This window comes from Tinamus guttatus, unplaced genomic scaffold (genome assembly GCF_059628265.1).
Source record: "Tinamus guttatus ecotype Peru unplaced genomic scaffold, ASM5962826v1 Tinamus_guttatus_pri_ptg000171l, whole genome shotgun sequence".
NCBI lineage: Eukaryota > Metazoa > Chordata > Aves > Tinamiformes > Tinamidae > Tinamus > Tinamus guttatus.
This window is the reverse complement of record NW_028288705.1, coordinates 2,158,830-2,185,734: the sequence shown is the minus strand read 5'-3', so window position 1 is coordinate 2,185,734 and position 26,905 is coordinate 2,158,830. Positions and strand designations below refer to the sequence as shown.

General features: G+C 40.4%; 1 protein-coding gene across 1 annotated transcript in view; it reads right to left on the bottom strand.

Annotated features, from left to right (window-relative positions):
• GRIP1 (glutamate receptor interacting protein 1) overlaps window positions 1-26,905 on the bottom strand; it is a 212,623-nt gene that overhangs the window by 94,322 nt on the left and 91,396 nt on the right. Inside the window, exon 2 of the mRNA XM_088522924.1 lies at window positions 10,009-10,089. Within this exon, the coding sequence (XP_088379050.1) occupies window positions 10,009-10,089 (81 nt within the window). The remainder of the gene's footprint in view (window positions 1-10,008; window positions 10,090-26,905) is intronic.

Sequence of the window (26,905 nt, the reverse complement as noted above, 5' to 3'; positions counted from 1 at the left end):
GAAATGAGATTTTTTTTTTCTGTTGAATCCATATTTCTACCTCAATACCGGGCTAATAATACTCTAGATATGAATATCTAAATAGATACTTACCTGAGAATAAAAGATAGCGCCTGAATAATTTTCAGCACAGCATTTCCTCACTTTTGAGGAGACTGGGGAACCTTAGCATCCTTATATTGATTTTTCTCTTACCTATTCTAATCTGCATATTTATGAAGATATTCCCCTCACCCCCTACCCAATGAAAAACCACCCATCCTCTCATGCAGAAAAATACAGGTCTCCAAGAGACGAATATCAAACTTTAGCTGCTCAGTTACCTAAAACGAGGCAACTGTGGTAGTTGTAGTAGGCTGTTCTCCCCCACAGAGAAGGCCGAGAGAGAAAAGGCCAATGTCCTGAGAGTTTCATACCTGCTTGGATTGATGAGTTGTGTTCTGACAGAAAAGGACTTTGACCAGCTACAGGCACATGGTTACAGATCCCTCTGCGCTTGTCCTCTGTTACCAAGATTTTTGACAAGCAAACGGTGCTCCTCAAAATCCAGCCAGCCTATTAGGTTTTTCTTTCAGACAGTGTGCTCCCACACTTTCACTTCAGCCTAGTCTTTACCATGCTTGCTTCTGTTTGTTTTCTTTTTTCCCCTCTTTACATGTTCTCCTCAGCCTCTTCCCTGTCCTACTTCAGGCCTTTAGAGAAGGACACATTTTTCATCTGATGCCACTAACACTGGGATTAAAATGAGTGAAACCAAGCACTGGAAGATGACGGATGCTTTCCCTTGCAGACTCAGCAAGCAACCTGACATAGTGCAGGACGACAACCTCGAGCCACAGGAGCAGTCCAACTGCTCCCCAGCTTATTTTCAGGTCCCAATAGGCTCCATTTAGGAGTGCTATGGACCTGTCCTACCAAATAACAAAGGACCAACTAAGTAGGTAGGTGCAAATGACAACTCAATAAATGCAGGCCTGCTTGTTCAATACCGAATGACTGTCTTAAATTGACAACTCAGGCCCAAAGGAGGTGTGTACAAGGGCTGAACATCTGTGAGAGTTTTTCAGAGTTATTATAGATAGTAGTATGTAGCAATTTATCTTTATTTTAATACACATAGCTACATGCTGTGAAAAACTGCAGCAGAAATTATTTTAGAAATTTATTTTGAAGTGCTGAAGTTTAGTAAAATTATATGCAACTAAATCCAGATATCCATAAATGCAACTAAATCCAGATTCCATAAACGAAGGTGTTTGCTTTTGACAGCAACAATACTGCTACAGTCTGTGCCTATATTCAACCTTCACATGAAGGTGAAAACTATTTAAAGATAGTTAACAATTCAGACCTCATCATTGTCTTCTCATACCACTTGGATATTTCAAGAAATGCATGTTCCTCGGGGTAGAATATTGCCTTTAATGATTATTTTCCCCTTATTTATGGTGAAAGGAGTGAATTCTATTATTCTGTTATAATTCTTTTGAGTACAGAAAAAACGAGGATTGTGTCTAAGATGCAGCAGAGCAGGTATCATGTTCTTAAATTCTTAAGTGCTAGCGTGCTTGGGTGATTGTTGCTCCGTAAGTAAAATGTATAAATAAATCAACAACAATCTTGTTTATCTTTTTTTTTTTTCATTTGCTATGACAACTTAATTTCTTTTGGGCTTATCTGTGCATGAAATGATTAGATGAATGACATACTTACATAAAATTACACCAGCAATATTATTTTGTTGGAAGGGAGTTGGAAGAGGAAGAAATCCTATTTCTTTCAGTATTAAATATTTGTAAGCAAATCCAGGAATTTCCAGGGCTGAAGGAAAGTAAAAATCATGTAGCTCTGCAGATGCTTCACAGACCATTTGAAAAGACTCCAGCAGGTTAAACAAACACACAGCGAACAGGGATGCTTGTAAGTGAGAGGCAAATGCAGCCTCTCATCAGACATGAACATCAGCAAATGACTTTGCAGATATAATAAACACCTCAAGCGCAGAAAAGCTTACCAGGCTGCCATCTGCATTTCACAGGTCAAAACACTTGCTTCTGCTAGGAAATCACCCAAGATACGTAGTATGGTAATTGTGACCACAGAGGTTATTGCTAATGGAACTCTAAATGCTAAAAATCTTTTCGGAGGCAAATCTGAGGATTTTATGCTGACTTAAAAAGTAGGCAATAAAAGCAAGTGCCAATGAGACAAATGCAAATTAGGAAAAACGGTGATTTTCTTAGATGCATATTTTGACTTTCTAACCCTGCATTTACTGATATATACATTATTTTCAAATGTTACTGCTATTACAGATTCCCTTTTCCTTAATGAGAATAATGAAAAAGGAAGGAGATGATTTTATACCAGGTTTCCTCAGGCAAATCATGCTCTTAATTTGCAGCAACACATTTATTTAGTAAAGACTATTTACCATTTTAGCAAGGAATGAAGTATAAGGCATGAGAGCATTGCCTCCATGAAATCTGAGGGAAGCAGAAGTCAGAAGAAGGTGGGATTCCTCAGAGGAGGCTGAGTAGGATGCTCTGGGGTCTACACAAGTCAAGCCTTGTGGTTAAAGGTTCTGCTGAACTTAACAGGACTCAGCCCAAAAAAATGATGGCATCATTTAAGTCTTCTGTGGTTTTACTGATACTGGTGTCTGAAGGATGTGTTTAGAGGGCTTTGGGACAGGTTAAGTGCATATATGAGACTCGCTACTTTTGAACACACACAGATACTCTTACCACAGCAATACTAATCACAGAGGAAAACAAAACACCCACTAGAGATGTGTTTTCACCTAGGTGAACACCCACTGGAGATGTGTTTTCATCTAGGTAAACACTCACCCAAGGAGAGGTATCATCTCTCCAGTGAATTTGTCAGTCATTGTGAAATTGCTTCATATTTTAATAGTTGACCTACACGAATAACCTGTGAGCCACCCTCTGTCTTAAACAATGCCATTTAATGAAACTTTCATCCTCAGATCACATCAGAAGACTGTATTTTTTTTAAATCCATGTGGATTATTTTGCAATGCCTATAGTCCCTTTGTATTACTTTCTATATTTCTCCCTCATTTCCAAGATTATCTTGTAGAAGAAAAATAATGCACTAGCTATTCTAACATTATACTAGGCTGTTGCATCCTTTTTCTCATTTCAGTGGTAGCGTATCCTATACAAATGTTAAATTCGGCTGATACAACTTGATATTGGCAATTCCAGCAGGACACAGGCTGGATCACATGTTCTAGCCCGAACTGTAACCCAGGTAAGATCCTGGCATTTTAAATATTTTAATACTCATAATTATTTTCTTAATTCTTCATAACCTTTGGTTGTTTTCTAATAGCATTTTTTGTTGTCAAGATCAAACAGATGTTTCCACACGAAATCAATAAAATACAACTCCCAGTGAAGAAAGCACACTGGCCTTTAAAACTCTTGGGCTTGCAGCTGACCTACATTCTAGTCCATCAGCTGTGGACAACCCCCTCGGGACTGTCACATTTGGTGTCGCCTGGGACTCAACACAAACATTTGCTGCCCGGTGGGCAATGGGTTAGTAAGGGGAAAGATAGGGATACTTTTGTGGTACACATAAACAGCACCTGGACACGTTTAGGGCCAATGGCCTGAAGAAAATTGGTTAAATCCTTCCAACTGGCATATACACTGTGTGTTTGAAACCACAGAGACTGAAATTCCCGAAACATTCAATATTGTTATTATTATAATTTGGTATTTCATGATTTCTCCTTTTTTTGTCCTAAGCCATTACCTAGGATACTACATCACAGAATAATTCTTTTTCAGTATCAGCTCCATAATTACCTTCTTTGTAAGACATTTTAAGAACATTTCCTAGCTTTCATGTGCTCCCTTTGAGCTCAGTAGTCCAGAATTTAGCCTATCCTAAAATTATGCTTAACTTTTCACTTTTGTATTAAATTTCTGTTACCAAAACTCCTAAAAAAATGAAGCTGTAAACTTGCTAATAACAGTGATATCAGAGCTTGACTCACTGAGGAAGATGCATTCAGAGCTGTGCATTGATTTGACATTTTTTCTCCAGTTTGATGGCTAGATCTGTTTTTGAGATCAAACAGTGTGCTGAAGGAGGAAACCTGTATTATAGTATGCTTCAAAGAATCAGGTAAATTGGAAAAATAGTGCAATATTAATGCATGTACAAAGGAACTGAAAAATCTGGTCAGTTTAATTTCAGACTTCAAAGTCTTGAAAATTTTCCTTCAAAACAGGATGACCCAATTTAACAACTGACCTATTAATACCTGTACAACTGCGTATCAAACTTGCAAACGACATAGTAAAGAAAAATGTTTCTAGAGAAAGCCAGGCCTTCGGTGAGGGAAAACCTGTTGCATGAAGAGTTTATTAGCATCTAGGTTTCAGCATGTTTGGACTTTCCACTGCTACAGAAGGGATGGTGTGGACCCCCACCAGAGATATACAGCAGATCAAGTCTCACTGTGGAGTACACGGGTGCCTGGAAAGAGATTGGGTCGAGCTCCTGCGGGTCTTGGAGGTCGGTACTGGTGAAGCACAAAGTTTTTGCAAGAGGCAAAGCTGCAGTGGACTAAAGATAACACAACAAGGGTCAAGACTATGCAGTGGTTAATAGGTGTGTTGACCAGTGCAGAAGCTAAGGCAGCTGTGTTACTTTATTTCCCCCAAATAGACTTTCATTCTGTTTGAGAAATATTCCTACTGTGTGGCCTAGTTATTTGGGACTGGTTCTTTGAACAAGAATTTACTTAGAGGAGAGACAGCGACATGACTATGGTCCTCCTAGCTAAATGAATCTCTAATTCACAGATTGTTCAAATAGCTCTCCCAGACTACAGTCTGCATTATAGTGTGTCAAGCCCTTGAACACTCCAGGCAATAAAACCTGACATTTCTAGAACTCTACTATAGGGTAGTAGTTGTAAGTAGTAAAAACTGGAGGTTTTTTTAATATCAGATAGGTTGGATAAAAACTAGCTGTTCTCTACAAAATATACTTCAGGCTCATTCAAAGGTATTTGCATAATTTAACTGAAATCTGACAATTATTTCAGTCAACAAAAATAAAACACAGAGTAGTTGAAAACACTTCTGCTCCTTAAAAATAGTGGGTCTTGGTTATTCATTTTTAATGATTGCTAGTAACTATTAAGACTTAATAGTAAGCTACTCAGATTCAACAAAAATCACTTCCAGAATTGTACTAAAAATGAAAGTGAACCTCCGTTTAAGGTTTTATGACACTTTTTAATTAACCTCAAATTTATGGTGTCTTCTTTTCTTTGACAGACAAAATAATTTTCGTGCTTGTCAGGTCATTTCTTCCCTGTCCATTCTCCAAGTTTTTAGCCAGTGACTTGAAAAACAAACAAATAAATAAATGAAATGAACAATTTGTTCATTAGTTCCAGCATTAGTGTTGACAGATCCTCTCCATGTTGTGTAAACAGATAAGAAGGCACTGGATTTTAGTCCGGGAAGCAGGGGAACATTTATTCAGGCCTCTCTACATGGAGGACAGCATTTAGAACACAGTGATCTTGAAGCGTATGTTAAAGTCTCCTTGATTTCGAAATGCCTCTTTAACTGTGTCATCAGCTCCTGACATTTTATCCCTACTGTTAGAAGATTTGATGCCCTTTTTACAACTGCTGCAGAACTGAGCACCCATAGCAAGCAGAGCTTTCACCTGTGTGCTGCTGACCTACTGCTCCCTCTTAGCCAGGCACTGTGTTGCACTTGGCAGGTGACACAGGAGACATTGGCCCCCAGAGCAAAACAGGAATTCAGGCCAACCAAATCTAAAAAAAAAGAGTCTAGGTAACAAAAATGAGATTTTTTTTTTTAAATGATGAGCATCAACCACATCTGTGATTTTGGAGTAAGGAGCTTACTCGTGAATTTTTGAATATATTGCTTTCATGTTTATGCCTAAGCACTAGCCTGACAGTGATGCTTTCCTAAACGAATGACAGAATACAGCCTAAGCCATTTTGTCCTAAGTCATTACCTAGGATACTACATCACAGAATAATTCTGTGGCTTCAGCAATTCCATGGCTTCAGTAACCTACTGTGAACCACGTAGCAATAAGGTATCATCACACACTGAGTGACTGTCTGTATTTGAAGATTCAGAGGGGAAATAGTCCCTCCATTTCTTACCTGGCAGATTGCTTGCTCCTGCTGGTGTTACCTTAAGCCTCACTTTTAAAATAAAGGAATTCTGGTTGTAGAACTAAACAATGCTTTGAACAATAATATGCATATTTGTATCTATCTATCACTATAACACCCACACACTGCAAAATTAAGCCCATGTTTTAAACTGCAATTATATTAATGCATATTACTTGAATTCACTATCATTAATTTCAGCAGTTCTGCAAATCCCTTGGAAAGGATCTGTTGCTTGTTGATTTTGTGCCATGTGAAGACATGATAAATATGACATGCACCCCCATGACATGAATTATGCATGCTGCATCTGAAGCAGGCAAGCCATGCTTCCAGAGAGAGCTTTAATCCATTTCCTGCTTACAGGGATGAAAGGAATTAAACTCAGTGCACTGATTTTACAGTATGTGCTTGTTTGACTCGTAATTATAAAAATGATTATTTTGACATTTTTTTTCTGCAAAGTAAACCAAGCCTGAGATCCATGTAAGCTCTACGTTACTTGTTTGTACATTCAGTCAGTTTTACTTGATCTATACTGCACATTTTCAGTACAGTTTCCTTGTGAGGATAAAAACAACCTCTTGAGATTTTTAATTGGTATGCTACTTTCAAGTCCCATAAAAATAAAGGCTCCTCTTTTTGATAACTGGCCAAAGGAAGGAGCACTGGAATCCTTCCAAGCAGATCCAGACATCATGAGCAGGAACACTCACCGGTCCCGGGGAGGTGACACAAACACAGGGTATGCTGGAAGATTTAGATCACACGCCCTGACTTTCAATAGGCTTCTCACACAGAGCGTTTGCAGCCGCGCGAAGCACAGCATGAGCTCATTTACCTTTCCCAAAAAGGAAAAGTTCCTCCTTGCCTGTAATGGCCAGAATGTTCCTTCCGAAAACCACAGAATTCTAGAATGGTTGAGGTTGGAAGGGACCTCCAGAGGTCATCTAGTCGAACCCCCCTGCTCAAGCCGGGTCACCTGACCACACTGCACAGGGTGGCATCCAGGTGGGTTTGGAAGATCTCCAGAGAAGGAGACTCCACAACCTCTCTGGGCAGCTCTTCCAAGGCTCTGTGACCTGCAGAGTTTTTCTCAAATTCAGATGGAGTTCCCTGTGCTTCAGTTTGTGCCTGTTGCCTCTCGTCCTGTTGTCAAGCACTAATGAAAAGAGTTTGGCCCTGTCCTCTTGACACCCTCCCTTGAGAAATCTGAACACATTGACAAAATTTTGTCTCGCTCTTCTCCAGGCTAACCCCACCAGCCCTCTCAGGCTCCCCTCACAGCAGAGAGGCTCCAGTCCCCTCCTCATCTCCATAGCCTCACACTGGACTCTCTCTATAGCTCCATGCCCCTCTCGTTCCGGGGAGCCCAGGACTGGGCACAGCACTCCAGATGTGAAGGACATCTGTTGCACGTGTCTCAGGCTGTCAAAGACTATCATCAGAAACGCTGCCACCTTTCAAGCATTTCAGGAATGCAATGTTTCATTAAGCCTACGTCCTGGGGGTAACAGAAATGAGTGCTTGGCATACAGTGCAAGCTCTCCATTCAAGGATTACTGGTTCTTGCTCCAGGTGGCATCACTCTATCGAGGTCTAGGAGAATTTTTTACAATCATTGTATGAAATCTTCCATTTCAAAAGTTACTTGGAGCTGACTGACATATTGTCAGAAGCCAGATCTTGTCTACTTCCTGTCCCAAACTATTTAATACTCCTCCTAGTGCTAAGCTAGCTAGCTGATGCATCCGCCTCTGCGGTAAGACTAATCCATAACACAGATGAACTGTCCACAGACAAGTAAAAGTAGATAATATTCACAAGGTGCTAGCTCACCTGTGAAATGCGGTCAATTTTTTACAATGACTAAGTGCTCTAAAAGCTCAGAGACGATTTTCAGAAATTTCAGACAACTAAATGCTCACGTTACTTCTCAAAATATTGCTTAGATTTATAAATGCATTCCGGCCTCTACACCCACAACATTCACTCTGCTAGAATGTAAACTTGTCATGGCATGAAGTTATAATTATTATTTTAGAAAAAAATGGATCAGTGCCTCAGATTTATATTTTGGAACTCCTGAAATCTAAGCAGAAATACATTATGTGCTGAGATAAATGTCTTTGCAATACTATGAGCTGAAGAGCGTGCAAAAGCCTAGAACAGTTTTTCAGAACACCTGAACTGAAAAAGTGCATGTCTCATAAAATGCTTATCAGTATTTTCTTTCTGAAGAAACCCTGATTCATACACTGCACACAGGAAAGATTTATCTGTAATATTTCTCAAAGATTCCAGAATATGCAGCAAGGCTTTTTTTAAAATTTACAATAAGTGGTGATAAGACCAATCAGCCCTTGATATTCCTAATCTTACAGAATGATCCAAAGGAAAACTAAACTGGGTCATCTTTCATCAATTCTTCACTTTAAAGAATTCCACTAAAAAACTTCAGGAACCTTCTCACATAATGTTATTTGAAGCCATCAACTTCAGGCTGCTTTCAGACTATAGCATAAATATTTCATAAATACAGTTACCACAGTGAATGTCAATTTTAAGACAAACTGGAGAAGAAAACAAGTTTTGTAATAAAAAATCCAAAAGATATAAAAAAGAAATATCTACTTGATATATTAGATGTTAGTGACCTATGAACTAAAGCATTACGTGAAAAGGTATCCATAGAGATGTCCCTATATACTTTGAAGTACAGCAAAACTTGATTTTTTGGCTTGGGGGAAAAAAAAAAAAGGGTTGAGATTTGGTATAATGAATGCCTAGTGGATAGGAGAACAAAAACTGTTATATCATTTTGCAATCATCATGATTTTCATGACTGTACTGCCAAAATAACAATCACTAAATATTTAGAAACAGATAAAAATGTTCACTATGAGCAACAGTAGACCATCCATCCAACTCCCTTCCTATCAATCACATGCACACACACAAAAACAAAAAAGTAAAATCTGCACGTTAGCCCTTCAGAAACACTAAGGTCATCTGGATGAGATCTGAGCCTGGTAATGGTTGAGGTCTGGATTCCATCTCTCGTATCCAGAGTCTCTCAGCAGGATACGTGACTTTGTTCAAAAAACATGGGCATTAGCAGAACATTAACAGTAGCCATTAGAAGAAGGTGACGTGACCTTCAAGTTTCTGATTTCTATTGCAATGCACCTTCTCTTTGACTCAGAGGTTATTGTGGTTCAAGTGAGATGGCAACATCAGTTATTCTGTTTGTGATCAACCTTTATCACTATTTTTTTTTCATTAGTAGATCCTTAAGATCTTATTTGAGCTGAAACCTCCTTAATTGCTATGCAATATATAAAAACTTGCTTGTCACAGGCATATTTTGAAGACTCCTTTGAGGCAATTAAAAGGCAAACAGATTTCAGACCACTGATCTAGCGGTCGAGCTTTGTGTGCCAGGATGACACAAAAAACAAGTCTGACATCTATCATCTATCTGAAAAATCATGTGAGGATGAGAATTCTGACAAAACTTTGTTTTGCTCAGTTGCTGAGCCTTGATCAGCACTGGAAAACATAAACCAAACTCCTGATACCATCAGATAAAACAACATTTCACAGTGCCTGAAAATGTCAACCAAATATCTGAAATCTGATGCCAAATGTGGAGGACAAAAGTGCCAGACAACCTAACTATAGAAACTCAGCACAGCTCTCACAGAACCTCCCTTACCAATTATCTGGTACTTGTCCTGTACAACTAGTTTTATTTTATAGCTCTATACTATGGAAAACAGAGCAACTCTTACCTGGAATACTCTGTCTCCTCAGCGACAGTGCTCCATCAGGTGGCCTTGCCTGGTTTGCAGATTTTGTGTAAGGACTCTCATCTAAACAGAAACAAGCAACAGTCTCAGTTACTGATATGCAGAATGTTAAAGACAACCTAATTACACCTAATTACTGCCTGAACTAGCAAGGCAGAGTACAAGAGCTAGGATGACAGATGGAGGAAGGTAGGCTAGGATGGGTGTTTCTGAAAGGTGACTGTCTTTTACACTCAGTGACACAGACTCTTAAATAATAGAACAGAAAACGAGGGGTAAAACTCAAGATTGCAGATGATGCTTCATTGATGACCACCTGGTTTTACAAAAGGCCTCTTAAGTTTCAAAATAATCACAGAAACTTTCCTTCATTCTCATGTCAAAGACTCTAATAAAAGAGATACCATGCAGCAGAAGAAAGCTTCCAGCAGTTTCTGAATATTCTGATTATAAAGATGCATCCCTTTTCACTTGGGGTTTGTCAGGAGGGAGTTCAAAAAGCCATTGCCAAATTGGGCCAGGCACATTTATTTTAAGTAATGGCAATGTGATGGTCTGTGTTTAAACAGGACACCACGTGGATCACCTCTTGACCAATCTCAGTGAGGCAGAAGGCAGAGGTAGAGGCAGAAGCAGGTCACTTCTACTCCCCTCTTAGGAGAAGCATGACCAGTAGAAAAGTCTATAGCTTTAAAAATGACACGGTATAGACTTGGGAAAGAAACGTGAGTAAGAGAGAAAAAATAGTATTTTATTACTTCAATCAAAAGAAAGGAATCGTAAGAAATTATCCTTCTGCTGCGCTTGGCCTTTAATCACGTGCTCAAACACTTCAATGTATCACCAAATCCTTCCAAATGCCTATCAAAAGCTTTTCCTTTAGACTGTGAAGGACCGCTCCGTGTTCAGCATATGCATGCAGACCTGCTTAAATACAGATCAATGAGTAAAGGAATCAAAGACTGTGTTATCTGGTAGCACTCTGAAATCCACAAGAATCTTATAAAATTTCAAGGGAAGCATTTTTTCCTTTTTAGCTGACCCTCTTGGCACTAGCTGCCCTCTTTGCTGATTACAGTATTTATGACTTGTAAAATCCTAGACTCCTTTAGGAACTTGCTCCATTTTGTTCAAGTGAGTTAAGGGTTTGGTTGGCATAATTTAAAACCACATCTCAGAAAGGAGGGACTAGGAGAGTTTGTTGGCTTTTAAAATCAGAGCTTCTGTGATGAAGTCTGCTGTGTTAGCCAGATGGAGTAACAAAAAAGCTGCATGAACTCAAAAAAAGGCAGATGATTGTTGTATGGCTACATACTTTGAGGAAACTGTAGCAAGTAATGAATATATATTACTAAAATATTTCAATAACCAGGTATCATTTCTTCTTTTACAGTAAAATGAACTCCCATTGCTTTAGGCCTGCATTGCTATGAGGAGAAAGATAACAGGCTGGACGGGACTGTAGGCTAGCTCAGACTCAAGGAAAATAAAGCCATCAGCTGCAGGATGTATCGAATACTGACACAGATTCAGCAACACAATTTTAGAAACAGGCATACATCTCAGCACTTCCACTCGAAAGAAAGTGGAAAAGCTAATATTATTGCAAAAGCATGATATATGTCCCCTCATTAAAGAAAAGAATAGAGCTTCAAAGCTTTTACAGGACACTTGGATTGATTTTCTTTTTCCTTCATAGAAGCGGCCCAGCAGAGCTAGCACTAAGGATGAGGCTCTCCAAACTCCTAACGATACCAACAAATAGGGCTCATCAATAACAGGCAGCCTAAATGTCCCATCTGTTATTACTTATTTGCAGGGGTCAAATGTGACAGCAGATATTGAGAGATACACATTTTTCTATTAAAAAGTGGGCAGGAAAAATAATATAATTTCCCAGGTATGGATAGCGATGACTTTTGGTTATGGCCGCATCTGAACGTGTGCCCTACTGATGAAAAATGAATTAATTCATAGAGCAAAGCAGACTTATTACATATCAATTATTTTCATCAGATTGGAAAGAGGGCAAAAAAGGAAAGGACGATTTCCACAATCACATATTTTTCACTAAATCTTTGTCACTGAACAAAGTAATAAGTCAGTTACAGTCTTTTGCCAAAACAGGATTTACCCAATACTGCATTATATTCTGTGGCATCTTGAGCTGACAATAAAGAGTAATCCTAAAAATCTTCCTGGTTACTTGTACCTTAACAAGGGAAGGTGACTGCATATTTAAATTACTTTATAGGGAGCCTGCACAGAAATCTGCTATTATTTACATAACTAATGTCAGATATGAAGGATAACCAGGACTGCAAATGTCATTTTACATGAAGCGCATTAGCATTTAAAAAATTTCAGATATTTATGTGGTTTGGGTTGTTTGGGAACTGTAGTCATGTGCAATGTTTCTTAATCTGTCTAGAGACTTTCACAGCAAACAAAGTGGACTAGAAAGCTGCTTCATACACTTTTGAACCTTTAGTGATGTGAGATATACCTGATTATTATGGGAAAATAACAGCAAGTCATTGTATCGTGTGGACTGAGCAACTTCACTTTGCTGGGGGTTACAGGACAAGGAAAAAATGTCTTTTTAATGCCCATTGACTGTGGGCATTACAAAAAATCACATTGCAAGATAACTAGAAATGAGGGCAAAGGATTACTAGAAACAAAGTGTGAGTGCTAACATTACCCTTATTCAAAAACATATATATATTAAGACCAGAGAGATGCAGGAAGAAGTGTCGTCCTAAATCTCAGAGTAAACTAAGGAGACACAGAACCCCTGAGAGCAGTGAAATGTTGCATTCATGCTCTCCAAAGGAGAAAAAAATATGCTTGTTCGTATTAGAAAAGTTGTGCGTGTAGTGACAAGAATTTAAGAATCGAATAATACTTCATTGATTTCCCCACCATTCTCTTTCTATGTTTGGCAGGGAGGGTCTTAACACATGCAAAATTGTCTCATGACAGTGATATCCCCCAGAGACAACTCGAGCAGGTGTTTCTCATGATCAGCTTCCCCTCTCTGCAAAACCTACAGATTCCCTAGAAACCTGCCCCAGCCAAACAACATCCTGGAAACGACCAGGTGTAGAAGGGTACAAAGCGTTCCACCTCTGTGAGCCAGTAACCCAAAATTTCCTCAAGGTGTGATGTATTTTAGAAACCACACAATACAGCAGAGGGAGGAAAAGGCTAGATGCAGGAGCAAAATCTCATCTTGCCACACTCCTCATACTAATATAAATAATAGCCCATAAAGGATCTGCAGGCTAAATGGCTTTGTCACTGGAAATGAAACATGTGGAACATGCAGACACAATGTGCAAAATTCCCACCTAATGCACCACATTTTCCTACTTCCAGAGGAATCACACTACAGTGATCCATGTTTACTTCAGTGGAAACAGTGTAGCTACTTGGATATAGTCTTTGAGCTGCATTAATTACATCACTGATTGTTTTTCCCAATTTCCTCTGGCTAAGAGATCAAGGTGCTCAGGGTTAACAATTTCTAGCAAGTCTTTAGGTCATGTCAAGGTGACTGATGTGACCGTAGATCTCTTAGCTCAGTAACTAGAGAACTAAACCCCCTTGCACTATTAAAAGAAGGGGTTTATTTCCCTAGATATAAAAATTTACAGTTTGCATATTGTGAATGAAGAATATTGAGCAAGTTGCTTGATGTTCTAATTCATATCTTCCCAGGCAGAAAACTGCAATAATCTGTGAGGTGACGCATTACTGGTGTCCTTAACCAGGGAAGCAAAATGATCTTTCTGTTTTCCCATTTTCCCTCTTCTCACTAACCCGACAGCCTGAAATAATGGCAACTGTGCTGAACATCTGATTCCTTTCAGAGATTTGCAAATAGTTCTCCTAATTAAAGACTACAAAGATACTGCTCAATTCGATAGGCAAGTGGTCCTCTTGCTTACAGTTATTACTGGAGGCTTCCTGCCTCTAGCCGTTGTCTGAAAGGCAGATAAATCTTTTTCTTCTGTGCTTTCCTACCTATTTCTAACCCACTGAGATCTCTATTTGGTAACTAACTGAATGATTAATTCTTTGAGTTAGGGACCAGCCTGGGACACATATATGTGGCTGTATGTTGCTCCTAATATGAAGGCCAGCCCCAGTGCAAGGAAAAAGACTCTACAAAAAGTAACAGTTCAATCCTACAAAGATTATATACTGCATATATACGATGCATATATACAAGTGCTTGGTACTGTTCTAGAAAAATGACCATATGAAGTCTTTAGCTTTTGCTGAGTTCAGTTTCATATGCTTTAAAGGACACCAACTGGGGACACATAAGAGCGAATAAAAGGAAAGCCTACAGATATTTCCTCACAGTCAAGTGCAGGCATTCGAAGTATTGAGTGGTTTATGACCACTGAGCTACTCATGTGCCTCCAGAGATGGCTGTGAACGTTATGGACACAGAAATTGTGTTTACAGACATAAGGTGTAAGAGCATTCCTGCTTTGGAAATCTTCACAACTGCTTAGGAGATTTTCCCCTTAACTGCTACTGAGGCACATCCAGCCAATAGCCACTAATCCCAGTAAACAAGTCCAAAAGCAGAGCAGCATCACGTAGCCCAGGAATGACACTATGGACAACTGCCTCCTACATGATATGAAGGAGAAGCCTCTTCCCACGCCACCAGGAACAACTCCTGAGCAATTCAGCAGCTGCTTCCGAGGTCCTCCTACATGGAGACCCTTCACTATCATATAACTTGGATCTGCTCTCTGCTGCAAAGCAGAGCATCAAACCCTCGGAGGCATTTCAAAGCTGTGCAGTCTGCTGTTCCTTTTTTAATATTCAGGAGCTTGGAAACTATATTATTTTTTTTTTCAAAAATGTATGTGGAAACATTACGAGCAGGAACAGAAAATTTCCATCTTTCAGATTTCTACTACAACTGCCTTTCAACCATTTCATGACAATGATAAGCCATTCTTCGGCCAAAGGAGAACTGAATTTAAATCTTTGTTTTAGAGGTTTAAATATGTAGCCATATATGCATATGCATATATGCAAGAGCATAACCATGCAGCTCTTGAGTAAACTTGAGAATCCAAGTAAGTGAAATGTGAAGTCTTACATCCCTCACTGTATCTTTTTTAAAGCATCTCCAATTAATATTTGTCCCAAGACTCCACAAGGATGCATCTTACACCTGCAGCTGCCCCAGAGTATGGAAGGAGTAAGATTGACTGTATGTGCTGTTGCTTACACTGTTTGGGATAGCATATAGCTCAGAACAGTGAAGAATCATATACCATATCATACAGAGAAGATAACAACATATCAAGTTGTCAGCATGATAACTACTGCTGAAAAGAACATCCCCAAGGAGACTAGTTTCTCAAAAATTAAAAGCAGCAACCTCACGTTTATTGCTTCAGGAATGCCTAGATCTGAAATATCCCAATTCACTGAGCTTTGGCAATCCTGAATCTTACAAGCAAGAATATTTTTGTTATAAAATATTTTATAAATCCTACTGGCCCAGCATGAAGTATCAGAGGCTCTCACACTTCCTGCATCTGAAGCTTACTCTGATTTTTTACCTTTAGCTACGTTAGCTTAGCATTACCTAAAAGTCCCATATTCAGCACAGTATCATACCTCTGACAGCAAATTCTGAGCTACAGCATCCTTGGCTACGCTCACAGCTTGCAGCTAGAGGCATTCACAGATAAGAAGACACATTCACTCACGTCTGTGGTTTACGGAAGCTCCAGAGTTAAGGACGGCTTGCACAGAGTTTCGGTGTAACTTTTAGGACCAGTCCTGCTGCAATTCACTCACTTCTAATGACACACCTTTCTCTTAGAGCTGTTTCATTCTGTAAGAAAGCTTAAATATTAATTGGAGCAGGGACTTGATCCCTGGCCTCACACTCACTTATGAGTACTCAGACATGCAGGTACACGGCCATTCAGCCTCACTCTCTCTCTTTCTGATTAATGTTTGTAGTATTACACATAAAGTGAATTAGGAGAGTAAAATGCAAACCCAAGAGAGACAACGGAAACTCATGTCAGAACTGCGCTGTAGGAGAAGGAACTGATACCAGCCTGATATCCTTTAAGGAACAGCAAGCAGTGATGAGACTGACTGAGAACAGAGTTTAAAGCTCTGCAGTCAGTCCAAAGATGTGCACTGGGTCAAGTAGAACAGGGAACCTGAACTCAGCAACTCTCGTGAGTACCAGAGCCACTAAACAAGTCTAAGGGACGGACAAAGTCATCAGGACTGTTCTTTAAGAGAACAACTCTGCTCCCATACAAGCTAATCTCCTGTTCCGTGTTTCTTCTAAAAATGTCCCACCATGTTTCCTCTGAACCACTTAAAATTCTGGAAAATGTGATTTTTAGGTTGGTCTAAAATGTTGTGAAGAAAAAAAATACATGAGGAAGGAAGGTAGGGCTGCATTACCCAGTCCTACTATTCGCACCACTTCCACCCAAGAGGCGTTCTGCTAAAGACAAGGGATACATCTTTTTAGCTGAGCTCAAAGACCAAGTAATTCTGAATGAGAACTGACTACAATAACTTCCAAATATTGATGCAGTTTCCCAAACTGCATCATAATAACAGTCACAATCAGAAGACGGATGCCAACATAACTTCTCTGACAACATTAACTGGCTTTATCTGATAAGTGAATTGTATCAAGAATAACATCATCCAGAGAATTCCTTTCTGTAGAATCGAAGCTTCTAAAGTCCACAGGAAATTTTAAAATTCTGATATGTTTTATATTAAATTGAATTATAAGCGCATTGTAAATTGAATACACTTGAATGTGCACGAAGCACTCGGGCAAGACTAAGTAATGGTGCCACTAATTTCCTAGTTTGCTGAGATATGTTGAGTATTGGGAATCTCATTGTGGCTGTAAATGGGAGATTTAGCAGAAATCTATTTAGGCTCATGTAACTGCTCTTAGGAACTTTTATTGTGAATACCAGTGAGAAAAATATTTAGGAGAAGCTGTTTTTCCTGGAAAGGATGATGCTTGAAAAGACTTGCTTTTAAGAAGCCTAGAGAAATGTTAACATCCTGGAACATTTACGGTTGCCACAATGTCACCACAGCTGCATCAGAGTGTGATGGACTATGAACAATAGAAAAAAGGGGTAGAATTGGCTAAGTTCTTTCCACAGATGCATAATGTACAGATTTTGGATGCATATACTTTATGAAACAACAGAATGTCAACAATTTGCTCTGTCCATGTGCTAACCCTTTCAGGCTTATTACAGGAGGTCCAGCCATGAAAGAAAACATCAATTTCTCCCACCAGTGCACAGGAATTATGATTTTGCAGATTATTCTTACAGCTGGAGCTTCAATGACTTCAATCATCTACCTGATTAACTAAGAGAAGTATGTAGAGGAGTCATTAGTGAGCTCTGCTCCAAGTGGCACGACATGAACGTATTTAACGTTCTTATCAAACTCAGAGGTGAGTCCTCTCCAGTAGTTTTTATTAAGAAAACATAGAGCTTCAAATGCTTCCATAGGTTACATTTGTCAGTGTGCACACAGAAAAATTATGAGAATAAATAGTTAAAATTGTTGCTCCTTCCCTGTATCTACCAGAAGAAATCTTTGGCTTTCCTAGAAACTTAATTCTAACAATTACAGCATTCAATAAATAACTGTAGTCTCTCTCAAATGAAAATTTATTTTATTTTATTACACTTGATGTAAATGTAATCCCCTGCCTTCTGAATTATATCATTACTTATTACAGTAGCAGCTCAGTTTTATAACATTGAAGTAGGAGAACTAGGATACTGTAATTATGTGTAACTGTGAATCCATTTCCCATTGATATTCACAGCACCTCAGCAGGCTTGGCCACTTGAAAAATGATCTTAATTTACACACTACATCCTGTAAGTTTGTTTGTATGAAGTTAATTTCTAAGCCCATATTTAGGCACCTGAATATAAATATTTGATTTCCTAGATGGCTAAGTATTCAGATCTCCTCTTAAAGCCATTTTGTACTGGAAAATTCAGAACTTTCTAAGACTCTATAAAACACGCCATATCTGCTGAATGCTGAAAATAATGTCTCAGGAGACACTAACACATGGTGCAACTCACTTCTGTGGAATACCTAACAAGGAAGTAATCCTATTTAAATAACACCCCAAACACAGCCTACTTCAAATCGGATATATATGTCTTTTTGTTTATAAAGCATCAAATATTTGCTAGGGGATTAGACCGAAATGTGATAAAACAGAAACATCAGCGAATCACTACATAATTTTGGGATTCAAAGCGAGTTTCACTCTGTTGTCTCAAGCTTCTGCTTATTGTTTCTGTGAATGATAGCAGCATCACACATATGTGAAACATGTGAGGCTTAACAAGAGCCGTTAGAAACTGAAGAAACACAGAAAGTAAAAAGCATGCAAACTGTTTTTCTTCCTGCAAAAAGCTCAGGGTTTTTCTCTACATAAAACACTTATTCTAAATCTTAGTCTAAATGATGGGGTGCTCAACCTTCCCATTTAAAAGGAAATTCCTAAATGACATAGATCTCACTGACAGGATACCGATGTTTGCAGATATTCAAGCTGCAGGTTTTGCTCTGGACATCCTGTGCCTTGTTATGTTAAGAGCTATATCCTGACCTGCAGGAACGTTTTGTGATTCTCCCTGCATGCTGCCTTGGGAATATCAGATCGCTGCGACGCATCAGGGGACCATCCCTCAGCTTTTGGGGAAAAAAGATCTGAAAATTAGTTTCCTTATGTAATTCTAATAATTAAGATATTCAGTTACCTTGTTTAATACTAACGAATGCTAAACCAGCATCCCTTAAAACAATCATCTCAGCCAAACCCAGCAGAGGAGTATCAAGGAGAAGAAGATAATCTCAAAGAGAAGGAAATGAGGAGAAGGAGATGGAGAAGGAGGAGAAGAAAAGGAGGAACACCAAGGAGAAGAGAGGCGGAGCACCAAAGAAGAACACCAAGGAGGAGATGAGGAACACTGAAGAGAAGAAGACAAGGATCACCAAGGAGAAGATGATGAGGAACACCAAGGAGAAGGAAATGAGAAACACTGAGGAGGAGATGATGAGGAACACCAAGGAGGGGGAGATGAGGAACAACAAAGAGGAGGTGAGGAACACCAAGGAGAAGAGATGAGGAACACCAAGGAGAAGGAGATGAGGAATACCAAGGAGAAGAGATGAGGAACACTAAGGAGAAGGAGATGAGGAATACCAAGGAGAAGAGGATCCCAGCCGAGCAGACACCATCTGGCATGCTGCGGCCACCAGCCCTGGCAGCCCCATAGGCCAGGAAATGCAGGCCAGGCCAGGCAGAGCTCAGGGCTGCGTGGAGCATCCTCTCCTCCCCAGCACAGCCATCGTAAGAGACTGGGATCCTTACTGCAGACAAGGAAGAGGAAGGGGATTGAATGAATGCCACATCTTGTGTGAGCAGATACTTATTTTTTAAACATCTCAGTGATCTTTATATTACTTTTCGTTCCCTGCCCTTGCGTCAGCCCCTCCAGCTGGGATTTTGCTGGGTTGGGAAGACAGCCACCCGTGGAAGGGCCAGGGCACATCCAAGGGCTCCCAAGCTGAGTGACCCTGTGGCTGCTGGCCGTGGCTGCCCATTCCACCTCTCCCTGGGGGAAAAGACCCCCAGCCTCTCGGCGGGCAGCACTTGGCTGCGTACTAACAGAAGACATGTGCTATGATCTGCTATGAAAATGCACGCGGAGGAAAATACGTACTGCCCACCCGAGCTGTGCGTATCCTGCACGACGCCCATGCTGCACTCGCAGGTGTTAACGGGCCTTTCCTTGCACCCTCGCATTGTGCGTTCCCAGCACCGGCCCCGCAGAGCTTTCCCCTGCAGACCGAGTGCTCAAAGCTTCAGAAGTAGCAGCAGTGTTTGAAATGGTGGTTGGATTTTTAAAAAAACTTTATGATTTTTCCCTTGAGGGGAAAAAAAACACTATATAATCCCCTCCCAGCAACATATGTACGGATGATGATCTTTCAGGAGCGCTCAAGAGGAAGACACCTACCAGCTCCTACCTGCACAGTGACCAAAACAGAACAAGAACCTCTGCTTGGGCTGCCACCCCCCGGCTGACAGAGACCGGGGGAAACGAGGCTGTCAGCTGCTCACTCCTTACTGCGTGCCCAGGGAAGCAGGAGCTCGTTGTGCGCTGGGAGAGGGCAAAGACGCAGGAGCCAGCCGAGACCTCACTCAAGGTGCAAAAAATTTAAGTCCAGTAACTTAAACTTCAAGGAAAACTGGAGTTCAGTCTGCTTCAGAAAAAAAAATAGGAATAAGCAAAGTCATAAGCTTCAAGCAAAGTCACGGCACTACTCTTCAAAGACAAGAAGTCAGAAACCTAATTTTTTATTAGGTTATTTAACCTGCTTCCATTCCAGTGAGGTACTAATGCTATTTGCAGTAAATTATAGAATGTATTTTTCAGCTTACTGGGACCTGTAAGTGTTTCTACTGATGAGATCTCCATTGCTTTCCTTTGGAGATTGCTCCACAGGATGCATCAGATATCACAGCTGGAAAATATTTCCTTCAGTCAGCCTAGCATTTTCTTTCTGTGCTTTAACTGTCATTCTATTACTTGCAATAACATTATTTTCCTTTCAGACAACCTCTTTCACATAGTGTTTGTTCTCCTGGAAAATATACAGGTTATTCTGCTGACTGTTTTAGGCCAGAATCCTGCCAGTTTTTCTCATTGGGCATGAATTCAGCACAAGTATGGACTGATCTGGTCACTGATTTTGTGCTGCTGCAGTCTTTTGATGTGGAGTGAAATTATGTTTGTTATGTTTTACTAGCCAAAAATTTTTACCAGTATAAATTTAGTGTGGACCATATTAAGAGTAAAGCATATTTCTGCATGTTGGTAACATGTTGTATAATTATATAACACTATACCTATCCTCTCCAACATGGTTTATTTGACAAATAAAATAATTCTAACAAACACAGCAACTAGGAGATATTAATGTTATCCCACTACCAGCCTATGTGTGCTAGCACACTTGCGGGATTGTCCCACTTTATTTATAGTTTAAATGACACATCTTAGTCCAAGCTGGCATGGCTCAGGACTAGTGAAAACACTGATCTTTCAGTTCAGAATGCAGTTCTTCCAGGAATGAGGCTATAAACCTGTCACCTCCCGCATGCCCTTGTGAAATACTCCCCTACTTTCAGCCCCTACTTTGGAAGACCCTACTCTATATGTCCGCAGTGAGTGTGTAAATAAGTTTGAATAAGCTGGTTGTCAGCAGAACTGCACTGTGTTCAAGAGCTGCAAGAATTCTGAGCACAGTGTAGAACAGCACTCCTTGAAATAAAGACTTGTGTAATTTCAGGAGTAGGAACAAGGCGTATTAATAAAAGGGGTTTAACAAAATAATGGATATGCATATTTGTTTTACTTAAGCTTCATATAAAGAACCTAGGCATTTTTCAGTGCTCCAGACAGCATCTGTCTATGCATCCTGTTCCTTAGGCCAAACCTTTTAATTTGCCAAATGCTCTTTACAAATCCTCCAAGCTTTTTAAACAGTGCTGATGTTTCTCCTATAGGCATCCACAATCTCTTTGGCTCCAAAGTTCCTAGAAATGAAGACATATGGCCTACTCAAACTGCCAAGAGAAAAACGAGCAAATTAAAACAAACGTGGATTGCTTTATTTCTTGGTATGAAATCTCTACTTACTCTTTCTGTCCAAGCACTAAGGTAACATCAAGGTAATTATTAAATCTTCCTCTGTATTACCAGTCTATATAAACACTCCCAGATCTATCATGCTATTTTGTGTATTAATTCTGATGACAAGCTTATTCAATTTGTAGAATATTTTCAAAACAGCCAGCAGGAAACAGATACATGTAATAGCAAACCTTTTGCATTAAAAATAATTCAAACTTGACACAGTATCAGATAAAGGATTCTACAGAAACATAGCATTTAAGGTAAAATCTCAAACTGACAGGACCTGCCACATTTTGAAGGTCAAACAAGCACAGGTTTTGGTAGACCAATAACATGATGAATGTCAGAGTAGAGATCATTCTATCAAAGACAGCCTGTGCCCTATCCACATTTTTATAATGAAGGACTGAGGGAATCGAAACAGATTTTAGCTGCCTTAATATAGACCAGGCAGTTGATAAGATGCAGCGTATGAGACTTGAAACCCAAACAAGTCCCAAATACGTTAACACCTGCATATAAGGCAGCCTATGCAACACGCCTGAAAAACAAACAGGTACTAAACCAAAAAGGCCATTATTTCACAAAGATGTTACATTCTTCACTATCTGGAGTCTCTAAAAGACAGCCTGGTGCAGAATACAATACATACTAATGCAATCTGGTATTAGAAAGACAGAAACACACACAAAAAATAGAAATGATAGCAAATACTAAAGTTGTAATTCCTAATCAATAAAAGAGCAAAGTGTTTCTACTTGCTGCGGCTTTGAGAATTAGAAGGAAGTGACATTTTATAAACCATACCAAGCAGCATTCATATAGTCAGCATACCACCCCCATCATCCAGAAAATCATGCTGCAGGCACAGCTGCAGTTTTATTGACCAAATCAGCAAAAAAACATGAATGATGGGATCTATATTAATAAGCAGAGCAAGATGCCTTGTAGGTGACAGTGGAAGTTAGTTAGATCTCTAAGGCATTTCCAACAATTACTGGTATTTTAAAAAGATTCCAATGATTCTACCCTATGATTTCTGTATTGCATGAAAGGGGTACTTTATTGCAGAGTCCAAGAGCCAAACACTCCCATCAAGACCGCCAGAACAGTCAGCTAAGCCATGGAGGCACATAGGAATTAGTGGTTAAACCCGCTACTTTTAACCTCGAACCTTGAAAGATCACAGACTGCAGCCTGACACCTCTTGGAAGGTCACGAGGAAAAACCACCACTTTGTTGGGAACTGCAGTCTGACCGTGGAAAGCTCCTGCGAGGGCGGGCGACGCCGCTGGGCGGCTAAACGCGAACAGGCCGAGGCCGTGGAGCCGTCCTTGGCGCCGCTTCCGCGCTCCCCAACCAACCCCTGGTGGTGCCCAGCTCCTCCCACGCGCGCAGGACGCTCGTCCCAGCTCCTCCCACGCGCGCAGGACGCTCGTCCCAGCTCCCCCCACGCGTGCAGGACGCACGTCCCAGCTCCCCCCACGCGTGCAGGACACACGTCCCAGCTCCCCCCACGTGCGCAGGACGCACGTCCCAGCTCCTCCCACGCGCAGGACGCACGTCCCAGCTCCCCCCACGCGCGCAGGACGCTCGTCCCAGCTCCCCCACGCGCGCAGGACGCTCGTCCCAGCTCCTCCCACGCGCAGGACGCACGTCCCAGCTCCCCCCACGCGCGCAGGACGCACGTCCCAGCTCCCCCACGCGCAGGACGCACGTCCCAGCTCCCCCACGCGCAGGACGCACGTCCCAGCTCCCCCCACGCGTGCAGGACGCTCCTCCCAGCTCCCCCAACGCGCGCAGGACGCACGTCGCTCTGGCTGAGGTGTTAACAGGCGACGCCTGAGGTGCAAGTGCGAGTTTGAAGCCAAGGTAGAAAGGATCCCCACTGCAAGTAAAGGAGAATTTTTTTTTCTTATTCTGTTTTGCTCAACCAATTCGGAATTTTGTCTGCGAAAGAACTGATGTTTTTAATGTTTATTTTCTGGCCAAATAAGACCTCTGACTGTATAGTCTGAAAGCCTTGCCCAACAGGAGGAAAGGAGATGCTCACTTTAAATTGAAGGACTAGGCAGATTTATCTCAACAAATAACCTGGATTCCCATCAGTCACCTTCAAATACACCAAAACCATCTTCCACCAGAAACAACTACCTTTCGCTACACATAATATAGGACCTGCTTAAATTATTCTTTGCCAGGCCCATAAAACATTTGCTAACACTTCCTCCTGCTCTTGTCTCCTGTACTCTACAAAAATTCCATTACTATTCCTGTCTTACTGCCTTAAGATAATAAATAATAATAAGTTCATTCTTGTCTACAAGGTTTATGGGTGTTCATACTTTCCATTCACCTGACATTTCCGTGCAGAGTATAAACCTGAGCAGGGCTGTCCTTGAGGAAGCTGTAGGGCAGCTGAGCTGGTGCTATGGGGTGTGGGTGATTGGAACTGTGCTTTGTCAGAGTGACTTTTATAAATGCTGCTGCTTCCCTCAAAAGAAGTTTCCAAGTTTGCATCCAACAGCTCTGTTGTTAAAGCAGCTCCTATTAGTTGTGTTGACATAGGGTCTGACAGGGGATGGTAACAGAGCTATGCTTTTCTGCATGTTGCAGAGCAGCACTGATTCTGCCTGCTTGCTGGGGTCCATGCTCCTCTGCTTCACAGGGTTGTTATATTGCAACAGTGTGTGCAGGACAGAAGGGAAAAATAAAGAAGATGAGGTCTGAAAGAAACTGTAATAGAAAACAAAGGTATGCTATCCACAGAATGCTGTGCATCCTATGAAGAAGAGGAAGAACAAAGAAAATTGAATCAAGTTGCAGACAAAAAGGAAAAGAAGGAATAGGATGGGAGGAATGTGTGGGAAAAGAGCAAATCCAATTCATAACCCCCTTCCAAGATCCTACACCGAGTTAGATTTTCTTCGCTAATTACAGTAAGACCTCTCCAATAGGGACATGCATGGAAGCAGCCTGACCTGAAGCCAGATAGACAATAGAAGCCCTCAGCTTTGAACAAAAGCCAGTACCAAGAACACTGGACAGGCCAGGCGGCCAGCAGGACGCCAAAGCACCAGGGTCCCAGCAGATAGAGCAGACTTGCTCCAGCGCCTCCCCGAGCGTCTCCACGTGAGATGAGAATGGGCACAGGAGCTGCAAAGAGCTGTGTATTTTTGCCATTGTAATAACCAGCCCAAACAAGCAGAGTGAGGACATAAAATAAGGAAACAAACTTTTAATACTTTTTCCAACACGCACGAACTTCTGAGAAGCACATGTAACAATGACAGTGATTAAAGCTAGCATTATATGGATGGCATAAAAATAGCAAAGTGTCAGTGACAACCTAAAGACAAAAGAAAGTTAACATAAAGTCTTGGCATGAAGATTACTGCTTTAGCCACTGCTATTCTGTAAAATTTTTCATTTCTAACTCTGTAATTTTTTTTCAGGGACTAGATTAGCCTCATGATTATTCCCACTGGTCCTAGAATAAAGTAAAAGTCTATTGAGACTTGCATGTAAAAAGTTAATTAAAATTGAAAGAAATGACTACAAAGATCAAACAATGTCTATTCCTTGAGTTCATGTCAAGATTCATATACATGCAAATAATGCAAGTTATTTTATGCTCTTCTTGTCAATAAAAATGGTGATGAAGAATAAAACACTCTCATTACTTAGCAATAGATTTATTCAAAGTAAATTAGAAGTTAAAGTGAGTAAGTAAAGCACAATAGGATTATTCAGTCCACTGACATTGCTATAATAATGTCTAAATGTCAGTCAGATTTGACACTGTAACTTTAGTAAAAGCAACATATTTCCTTTAAGGCCCTGCTCGGTAAAGCATATCAATTTAAGGGATCATTTGCGCCTACTAAAGCCCAAGAAAAGACAAAAGATTTTAAGGATTCTTTAAACATAGGTTGAATGATGTGCTCTTTGGGGTTGCTTTCCTGAAGTGGGATTGCATGCCCTAGTTTTGGTAATATTTAGGCACATGGATAGCTTTTTGCTCTGTTTGTGAATTGCAAAAATCAAGTCATGTACTCACTATGAATATCTTCTCTGCAGGGCTATATCATATTACAGTTTTTCAAGGTAACAAAAAAAAAAACAATATAAAAATATTTTTTAAAAAACACAAATAAAGTGTCATTTCTTATCGAATTTTGTAAAATCTGGGAACTTATTACTAAACTCCTACACACACCTAGGACAAAACAGGCTCTTATGTAGGCAGTTCCCAGTGAATGCGCCAACAAATTTCAGCGTGGCTGTGTGCAAGGGTGAAAGCAGGCAATTTCTATTTACAAACCCAAAAGTGGGTTCTGAAAGTTGTGCACTCATCATTTTAGTTGATTTTGGACAGAATTCTGTATCATTTGTTCTCATAAAGCTCATAAAAACAATGATTTTTAAGATATAAATTTTTGAAACAAGACAATACCAAATTGACATTAATAGCACCTTGATGTAGGAAGGCCATGACTGATCATCCAGCATGAGATGGATGTTCAGACTAGTTGGATATGCCCAGATGTGTGGGCTATCATCCCTTCTCTGGGAAGGTTGCATCTGATGTGCGCTCACAACAAGGTTAAAATAGACGGATTAAGCACATCAAAGTCCTGAAAGACCAAAAACTGCAATCCATATATGTACATGTGTAGAGATCAGGAGCTACAGATAAATCCACTATGGTGGTGGCGTTTTCACTTCTTCACCCTAAATTACACTAACAGTCAAAGACTTCCTGCCCATTCACACGTTTTTTGCAATTCATTGCCAGTCACATATAAATTTCAGCTTTTGCTAAATATGAAAAACTATGAATGTGAGAGCTGACAAATGATAAAGAATAATCTACATTCTTAAAAATACAGGTGCTGCTTTGACTCTCCTCATGCCAGGACATCTTCCCGGTGTCAGACGCAGCTGCTGGGAAGAGTCACAGTGAGGATCCTGCAAAGATCCTGCAGCCACTCACCCGCCTCCTCCCAGAAGGGCTTTGAAAGAAGGACAAAGATCTTGAACCATATCAAGAAAGAAGACCTTGTGCAGAATAAAACATATCTTCATAGGTG